General features: G+C 33.8%; 2 protein-coding genes across 2 annotated transcripts; both read left to right on the top strand.

The window, feature by feature from the left end:
- Positions 1–203: 203 nt before the first annotated feature.
- PheRS-m (Phenylalanyl-tRNA synthetase, mitochondrial) lies at positions 204–5,759 on the top strand. Its single transcript, XM_085961002.1, has 3 exons — positions 204–970; positions 2,602–3,279; positions 4,481–5,759. The coding sequence occupies exons 1-3, from the start codon at positions 452–454 to the stop codon at positions 4,646–4,648; spliced, it is 1,365 nt and encodes a 454-aa protein (XP_085817128.1). The 5' UTR covers positions 204–451; the 3' UTR covers positions 4,649–5,759.
- A 1,701-nt stretch (positions 5,760–7,460) lies between these two features.
- On the top strand, positions 7,461–9,465 carry LOC147077938 (dynein axonemal assembly factor 19). Its single transcript, XM_085940097.1, has 2 exons — positions 7,461–7,603; positions 9,348–9,465. Exons 1-2 carry the CDS (start codon positions 7,461–7,463, stop codon positions 9,463–9,465), a joined length of 261 nt encoding a protein of 86 aa, XP_085796223.1.
- The last annotated feature ends 189 nt before the right edge of the window (positions 9,466–9,654 follow it).

The following is a 9,654-nucleotide window of genomic DNA, read 5'->3' as shown; positions in this document are numbered from 1 at the left end:
TTGAAATAATATTTTTTCCGTATTTTATTAAATAATTTATTGCAATATAAAATTGAATTTAGCTGAATTAATTTTTTCATTGGCTGCATTTATAATTCTATCATATTATTAAAATAGTTACTGACATCACACATTGAAAAATCCATTATTCCTTAAATTCCCTATAAAATTGTAAAGTATGCTATTGCGAAGTTATCCCGCTCGGCGCTCATGTAATTTTTGAATCAGCTGGCTGGATTTGGATACCTGCCAAATGTAGTTTTGTGTGAAAAAAATATTAAATACTTCTAAAATAGTCATTGTGTATTAAAATATTTCACAACTACGTTAATATATACATATATCGCAATTACGCAGTTGAAACTAAAGTGATATAACATATTAATTTGGTGATTATCTTAGGGGTTACAAAACCTCACTTTTTTGTTCGATTTGACTGGAATGTGAAAATATGAGTTGCAAAACATTCGCACTTACCCACCGAATATTTTCCCAATATTCACCGAGATGCTTCTCAACACTTCCAAAACAAAAAGACATAATCGAGATAAATTGCCACGATTATCCGACTGACAATTTTACAAACGTCACACCGAGAATACTTACGTATTTGAATCGAAATTTACATCTTCAAAAGAGGAACCCGCTGTCGCTCGTCAGGCAAAACATCGTAGATTATTTCTACAAGTCATACGTGAACGTCAAAGGCAGTCCTATATTCAGTGTCTACGATCGCATAAGTCCAGTTGTTTCTGTCAAGCAGAACTTCGATGATCTGTTGATCCCCATAAATCACCCGAGCAGGACAAAATCTGACTGTTACTATATCAATAAAAATACGTTGCTTCGAGCACATACTACTGCCCATCAGAGCGACCTGATCAAATCGGGGTTAGACAATTTTATTGTGATCGGAGAGGTCTATAGGCGAGATGAAATAGACTCTACGCATTTTCCTGTTTTTCATCAGGTCAGTATTGACATTATGATGTGAACTATAGTATTTTCTATCATCTGGTTCACAATTAGCTATGTCTACATTTATTTGTTCACTTCGCTTCAACTTTTTAATTTTGGTTTTAACCCTGAGTAGTTTTGTGAATGTCCACACGTGTAAGTACTTCAAATAATTTTCAATTTTGAACCAATGTTGTTACCATCTTTTTATATGTTGATTGTAATACAACTATACTGTCTGACAAGAAGATCTAGACAATAACCGGAAGTCGCTAGTGCGGTTAAAAGTGGGAGAAGCTTGTTAGTTCAGTTTTAACACGTGGACAACTCATCGCTAACCGGAAGGCGGTTCAATCGGAGTGCGGTCAAAAATAGGAGGAGCTTGTTAGTTCACAGATTTAACACGTAGCCAAGAAAATCCTGTTGGACAGTAGTACACAAAATTTTTCATTTTGAGTCCTTAAAAATTGTAGAATTTTTGGCGTGAAGATATAGTATAATTTACTATTATACATTTTTTGCGGAATCATTTGGTTAGCAACACTGATATGATGTTGAACAAAACTAGAATGCCGCGGTGGAGCTACGTGGATTTTTTTACTTTTACCGTACTAGTGTTTCATTACACTACTCTCATTGTGCCACACTGCCTGTTGTAGTATTGAAAAGAATATAATAAAAAAAAAATGTATAATAACGTAAAATAGAAAATTACAGTTGGTGCATAAGTAGTTAAAATCAGGCTGGCATTTTTGGGTTCATTCACAAGCAACGCTACCGGCGCAGATAATATTATATTTTTCTATAAGTAATTACAAAATACAGTTCATGTTAAAAATCACTGTTGAAAATAATACAAATAGTTCATATTATATAGTTTGGCGAAGGGTGGAGGTAGGCTGTTAAGATTTGACATAAATAGTGCACACTAAACTTTGTCAGTCGTACATAGTTGTTTTCATTGAACCAAGACTACAAATTACAGATAGTGATAGTTTTTAAAAACAATTAAACCCTGCATAAACCATGCCAAGCACAATTTGACTCACAAAGTTTAGTGTGCACGATTTATATCGGAACAGCCTACCTCCACCCTTCGCCGCTCGTACAAAATCATCAATATTTGTACATTTAGAATAATTAGTAATTGATCATACAATAAATGTACATAATTACAGTAAAAACAAAACAATGAATCGGTTGGTCGAAGGTGTGCGTGCGGATGGGAAGCCGTACTAAACACCTGCCAGCCGATGAGTGCGTACTCGTAGGGATTCATACGTATTCGTATGCATACAATCTACGAACCGAATCATTGTTTTGTTTTTACTGTACTTATGTATAAGATTTTTTTTTTACTATGTCTGATCCCTAAGATCATATGATCCGATCTTTTGTTTTTACGAGAAATGGATGTTAGCCATTGGCTCAACCTATTAGGTCCAAACATATATTGAAAAACAACATGTGAATTTTTTCACCAGACCCGGGATTCGAACCCAGGACCCACGAAATTACAAGCCGATACATCATCTGCTCGGCTATCATGGGTCGGTTTATTTTATGAACCTTTATTGAATCGACCACAGTTAATATTAGTTTGCTTACGGGTTTATTTAATATTTTTTTTATTTATATTTTAAGCTCGATGGTCTTCGATCACAGACGAAAGATCAGCTCTTCCCGGATCAGCCCGACTTGGATATATTCGAAAGAAGCTACAAACCCATCGCTCACATTTTGAAAGATTACTGCGCGACTGATGAAGATGTTTCGGTTCATAAATCATGCATAGAAGCTTCCAAACAATCATGCCATACGTTAGAAGCCGTAAAAGTGATGGAATACCAACTTAAACATGCATTAGTCGGGACTGTGAAGCATCTCTTTGGAGAAAATATAGACTTCCGATGGGTCGATGCATATTTTCCCTTCACCCAGCCATCTTGGGAGTTGGAAGTATATTACAATGAGAAATGGATGGAAGTTTTAGGGTGTGGCATTGTCAGAAATGAAGTATTACTCCATGCTGGCTCGACTAATACGATTGCCTATGCTTTCGGCATGGGTTTGGAGAGAATAGCTATGGCACTTTATGGGATACCAGATATTCGGCTTTTTTGGAGCCTGGATTCTGGATTTTTAAGTCAATTTGAAGAGAAAGAACCCGGAAGAATTTTGAAGTATAGGCCAGTGTCTGTTTTTCCGCAGTGCATCAACGATTTATCCTTCTTTCTCCCAGAAGGCGTGACTAGGGAAGATTTTTCGAATAATGATTTCTATGACCTGGCAAGAAACATTGGTGGAGATATAATAGAGCAGGTAAATATGTTACATTTTTAACTACTCACATAAAGGCTTTAACTATTGGTACACCTCCATAAGAACTCTTCTGCTAGAAACACGTTACCATCACATCACATTGAGCGCACATACTGTCCGGCAAGAAGATCTAGGCGATAACCAGAAGTCGCTGTAGTCGAAGTGCAATTAACTAATTAGGAGGGGCTTGTTAGTTCACAGTTTTAACATGTGGACAACTCGTTGATAACCGGAAGTCGCTGTAAAAGTGCGGTTATAAACAGGAGGGGCTTGTTAGTAGTTCACAGTTTTAACACGTAGACAAGAAGTTTTTGTCCGACAATACTACAACAATCAAAACATTCAATAAGAAAAACTGACAACGTACAAAAACATTATAACTGTCATTTGTAGCTCCCTTCAAAACCACCAAAGTCCTAAAATCAAAAATGTGTAAATTTTCAACTAATGAAAAACGTTCTGTCACGCGTCAGATTGGAGGTGTGGAGTGATATGCGTGACATGGTTCTGATACATTTTGGCAGATTTTGCTAACTGACATTAGTATTCGGTTCAAAATACCCTACGGGGTGGGAGCATTTGTCTGATAAGATTTTAAATACAAAGTAAAACAACAATGCACACTTTTTGCCCTCATGCGCTCATGTGACTTCACTGTAATGTATTTTTAGCATTACGGTAAAGCGTGCACTTATTCAAATAATCAACTGATAAAGTAACTATTGAATTATTTAAAGTTTATAATAATTATTAGTTTATGTACACATTAATTGAATTGGCATTTACTTGGAAGAACTCCATTATAATGTTTTTGAAACAAAGTTTTTTTGTTAATTCCACAACAATTATTTATTTTATATTGTGCAGTTTTCATATTTTTATCAATACAATATTATCAATTTAAAAATATATATTTTAAAAACTTATAGGAAATCAGAATTTAAAAAATGGCAGCACTTTTGTTTGCCAAAAACATCATTACCAATGTTAATTATTGTTTTGCTCAACTGTAAACTATGCATATGAATCCCCCTTTTTGCTTCAATTTCATACATTTAGCTCTTTCATTATAGAAGAAGGTTTTTTCAACATCTTTGGAGTTATGCCTTTTTGTTCAGCTGATTTCTAGGAAAATTAACAGAAATGTATTTATAAATTATTTATTGTATGCAATTCATGTTTTTTTTATTAATCATTTTAGGTGCAAATAATTGATGAATTTTTACACCCGAAAATGAAAAAACTCAGCCTAACATACAAAATTATCTATCGACACATGGAGAGGAATCTGACCAAAAAGGAAGTGAACCACATCCATGGGCTTATTGAAAGTGCATTAGTTTCCACATTCAAAGTTACAATTAGATAAATATTATGTATTTCTTCCAACTTTTAGGAATGTCAATATTATATCTAAGAGCTTTTAGATATTAAAATGCGTCAGATTTTTCATTCATAGCCTTTTCATCATAACCCATGTACATGATGAACTGAAACATTATTTCTTTTAATGCTACATTATGTGAAGACATATTTATTTCACTAAATTCATATAAAAATACATCCAATTTATGAATTATTTTATTCAGTCTCACTTTAAATGATTTCACCCACCTATTAATAGGTTTTAAACAATAATATTATGTATGTATGTATAAGCTAAATTATGTATCGTCATTCTTTTTAACAAATAGAAAGTGTTGATGTGTTTTTTTGTAAAAGGTTTGTGATATTTGTAAATAATCATATTATTGTGATCTGGGCCACATTAAGCAATTGTAGATCCAAGCACATTTGTAACATTTTTACAAAATGGACAATTTGCTTTTTTTAACACTAGTAGGCCAGGAGGCCCAATTACAGAAGTATCAGTGAAACATCACAGAAACACCCAACCTTCAGAAAATCACAAATAGACATTGTGAACTCCCTGTATGAAAAGTTATTCTTTTCTTAAAATAGAAACAAAAAAAAATAATAAAAAAGTATCATTATCAGTTGGACTTTATCCACTACTGGTTGAAGGCATCCCCATAGCTCTTTCCACTCCTCTTGGTCTCTAGTTCTTCATTGCCATATACATCTTGCAAACTTTACGAGTTTGTCGATCCAGCAGAATCCAGTCATGACACCACAACGTATGTAAAGTAAAGTATGGTATGCAGGTGCCATTTTGCTGTGTGCATAAAGTAGACAGGACTAATTTGTATATTGTCTATGGTGAGTATAGACAGCGCTGATATCGCTTCTGTTGTGTCAGGTTGTCTTGCAGGTCCTCTCCCATTATCGTTACCTGTCCGAAATATTGCACCTTGTTTACAATGTGGTACATTTATAGAAGCTGATTTCCATATTTATTTTTTTTAAATGCTGCTTGATCTACAGAGTATGCATAATTGGCTTCCAGTTATTCAATGATATTGTTTTATATTGATTTTTTTGAGACTGATCACGCATAGTCACCTCTGCAGAGTTTATGCAAAACAAGAAATAGAAGATTTTGTTTTTAAAATATATATTATATTTAATAAGATGCGCCCTGGTTAATATAAATACTTATTTTTCTTGCCCATTTGGACTACACATGTTGTTAAGAGTCAGAGCGACAAGAACCAGTGCGGAAACTGTTTTATCTGAGCACAGTATTAGACACCGACGATTGCTAATTTTTTTTTTCCATTAATAAAATATATATCGCACCGTGAGTGTAAAACCAACGCATCTGCAAATTTTTCAATTTCGAGATTAAATACAAAACAACTGCAAAAGTCGTGAACCTGATAATGTAAAAGTGAAGTAACTAAAAGAACATGCAATATAATGTAGATATAAACCAAATATTATGGTTTTTTTTAGAAACTATTTCTCCTAACAAAACGAAGACTTCAAACCCTAGTATATCCAAAATATGTCTTTTGCAGATGCCTTGGTTTTACACTCACGGTGCGATATATACAAAAAACGTGACACTATTGTCAACATGTAGGTCCTGCCAATAAATGTATTCAACGTTAAATGGTGTAGATAGAAGACAAACCTCGAGGCTGTAGCATCCACTGGAATAATTTATTGTTCTGTCTCAACCACCATCAGAGTTAGGATCGGCACCATTCTAAAGCACATTGCCGTGATCGTATCTAAGTTACGGTAACACATGGGTCTAGATTCTAGAGTAAAACTATTTTTTTTCACATTTCATAATGTGAAAGTATGCAATAAAATTTTAATATTGTACTTATGCTTAGCAGGCTTTAAATAATTTTATTAATATTAAAATAGAATTTTAATTTTATCCTTAATTATTCGTAAAATACGTGATTATGTAAATTCAGGATAACAACCTATTTTTCTGATGCTGTTTAAAGAACTACATGTAGTAGGTAATAGATTTAAAGCTATACCCGAAATATATTAAAAATCAAATTCATATGGTTTTTTATTTTAATAATTGGTATTTACCGGTTCTATGCCTTCAGCGAGATTTCTCGCTCTATGACACCGTGATCGACAGGCCGCACATACCAATTTCGCAAGTCGCTCGTCGAACTTTAAACTCAAATTACTAGCCACTGTCGATTGATTTTCATAATCTAAAAAATTAAACACACTGACATCTGTTTGAATAATTATGAAGTACTAAGCCACAAATCAATCAGTATTACAGCGATTTTAGTAAGAGCTTCGCTATTAGTCTAAAAAATCTGCAGCCTGTCGGATACTGCCATACTGGCATAAAAAAAGTTGAAAGAATTTTTTTTTCTTTCAAAATGTATTTCGTTGTGGATGTAAAACATTGTTCACAGTCCTTGATTGGACTAGGCGTACAGACCTACAAACTTATCTGTAGAGTGGCCAAAAATAGAACTACCATAGGACGCCATTTTGAAAATGTCAGATTTTATCCAGTTACGAGCCTTGATTGGGTGGTTTTCGACAGTGGCTCCCCCATCCCATTCTTCAGATAAGTTTGTAGTTCTGAGAAACAACCATAGATAACATACGTATATATATATATATGGAAACAACATTCAACTTAAAACTTTTTATGAAACCATGGAAATATAGACCAATTAACAATGATTGGTTTCTATGGTAACAGACAAACCATAGTCAATAACAGTTTGACAGTTAAGGTCATATGGAATATTAATTTCTATATTTTGTAAACATCCTGCTATAAAATGGACAAGCCTTTGACTATGAATGATTTTGAAGAGTTAGAAGGCAAGCTTCGTGTTGCCGTAGAAGAAGATCGGAAATACTGGCTGATTAATAATGTAAAATGTGATGCGGTCAACACTGCCAAGACGTATGAAGAGTTTAGGTAAGAAATATGGTTTTTTTCTAAAGAACTAATAGATTCAAATGTAAAGTATAATAAATTATCATTATGCGGACCATATGGAATGTGTATAGTAATTTATGCTTATTACTGATGTGTTGGCTCATGTAACGATTGGCTGATTAAATATACGGCTTGCCATTTTTCAGTCTACGCAGATGTACCACTGTGAAATAATAGCGGCTTTCATAGTTCAGTACGTAAGGCACTGGCCTTTCGACTGGGACTCTGGGTTTAATTCCCGGTGAGGACACAATATATTTGTGACTTTCTCAAAGCGTTTGCATTGATGTTTCACTACACTACTATCATTTGGGTCTCATGCCTTGTTGTAGTGTTAAACAGAAGAAAGAATATCTGAGCATAGTCAGCTTGAAATTCACATGTATTGCTTTATGGCATTATTTTCTCACAAGCTTCTGTACCCCTTGCGGTGGCCCTGATTGATCGTTTTCCAATTAGGGTGTAGGCTTTCAATAGAAAAGTATTAATTAATTGAATTCGAATTTTTTGAAGGGTTCACAATAAATTGCATTAGTGATCACCATAAATTTATTAGTGTGGGATATTGTAAAAATAGGAGTCACATTTTCACTGTGAGCCGAAAATCTATTAGAGGTTTATTAAAAATTGTTAGTGGCATAATATTATATACTCTAATTTAGAATTCAAAGTGCTGGCGGAGACTTCAGATATATTGAGATCGTGGTTAATTTTATTTATTAATGTTCCATGAAGAATTTAGATGAGTGTTTCCCAACCGCCGGTCCACAGAATTTTTCTACCGGTCTAAACATAGTTGTCAACCATTTCACTGCCAGCCAATTTTTACTAGATGTACACTTGTAGGCCAGCTATTTTTGGAATAGAATAAATCCCTTAAAAAGGAACAAAATGATAAATATTTGTGAGAACTTACCAAATTAACATGTTTATCGTGAATATTTACACACTAAAATGGTAAATTTGTTTAGAAAATATACATAAACAGTTTATTCCGAAGTTATGACGTTTACAAGAACTCATGAGTTAGCTCATCCATGGCCTGACACAACATACATGCTTTGACAAATTAACTCGGCTCTGGCAGTGATCAGGAAAGAGAAGATGAATATTCATATTATTGTTCGAATTTTCAACTACCTGTTCATATGAGAAGATTTGTTCGTCCATGTCAGGAAACAGAGCAGCTGAATGGATGTCAATGCAGTGCTCCGAAAGAATACTGAAGCCACGGATATCAATTGGGTAGAATAGGGTCAGATTCTTCTGGCAGTGTAGACAACTCATTTAGGTGTTGGTATCGTTGCTCTCAAATGACAACACTATTGAAAAGTGATTTTGTCGTGACTACAATACCAGAAGAATATGTCCTTCCTCTACCTATTCTAGAAAAATGCAGATTTCGCATTATTTTTTGAAAATTAAATATTGATATCTTGAAATTCCAAGAGATCTAAATTTATTTATTGATCGGTTTGTGATTATTTCTATTATCAATTGAATTTTTATGTTATTATTCGTAATCGGACTGTTATAATATATGATTTAAAAACTAACAATCAAAATGCTATATAAATAATAATTGCTATTTCTGAGTTTGCAGTCCATGAAATATTACTCTTATTTTCACCGGTCCGCAGGTATAAAAAGGTTGGGAAGCACTAACTTAGACCATTATCGGATATGATTATTATTTATAATAATGTTCATGTTTCTATTTTAGTGACAGAGTAGCTGTAGCTCACCTTAAACCCCTCGAAAAATCTGACAAAATTCAATTGGAACAGATCAAAACCGTTTGGAATGCTTACGCTCCGAAGCAAACTAAAGAAGAAGAATGAAAAATGCATAAGTGAGCCTTGTTTTCATTGGTAGAGTTAGTTAGCAGTAGAATATACTTAACCAAACTACTCGACTGGATTTTGTAGAATCCATTCAAAATTCCAAAATTTGAGTCATCGAAGAGTCGAATTTCTCAATTTGTGCTTGCTCAGATTTCATTTTTATCACTCGTCTTGCTCAAATACAAC

The sequence above is a fragment of the Rhyacophila brunnea genome, unplaced genomic scaffold (assembly GCF_057557595.1).
Source record: "Rhyacophila brunnea isolate RB1 unplaced genomic scaffold, BYU_Rbru_1.0 scaffold_12, whole genome shotgun sequence".
NCBI classification, from domain to species: Eukaryota; Metazoa; Arthropoda; class Insecta; order Trichoptera; family Rhyacophilidae; genus Rhyacophila; species Rhyacophila brunnea.
Note: the sequence above shows the minus strand (reverse complement) of the source record. Positions and strands in the feature narration are given on the sequence as shown.

What these genes read in the sequence shown, in the direction of transcription:
- PheRS-m (XM_085961002.1), top strand. Translation starts at nt 452, where the DNA reads ATGAGTTGCAAAACATTCGCACTTACCCACCGAATATTTTCCCAATAT. An exon ending in ATTTTCCTGTTTTTCATCAG is followed by an intron (nt 971 to 2,601) that starts GTCAGTATTGAC and finishes TTATATTTTAAG; the next exon opens with CTCGATGGTCTTCGATCACA. An exon ending in GTGGAGATATAATAGAGCAG is followed by an intron (nt 3,280 to 4,480) that starts GTAAATATGTTA and finishes TAATCATTTTAG; the next exon opens with GTGCAAATAATTGATGAATT.
- LOC147077938 (XM_085940097.1), top strand. Translation starts at nt 7,461, where the DNA reads ATGGACAAGCCTTTGACTATGAATGATTTTGAAGAGTTAGAAGGCAAG. An exon ending in AAGACGTATGAAGAGTTTAG is followed by an intron (nt 7,604 to 9,347) that starts GTAAGAAATATG and finishes TTTCTATTTTAG; the next exon opens with TGACAGAGTAGCTGTAGCTC.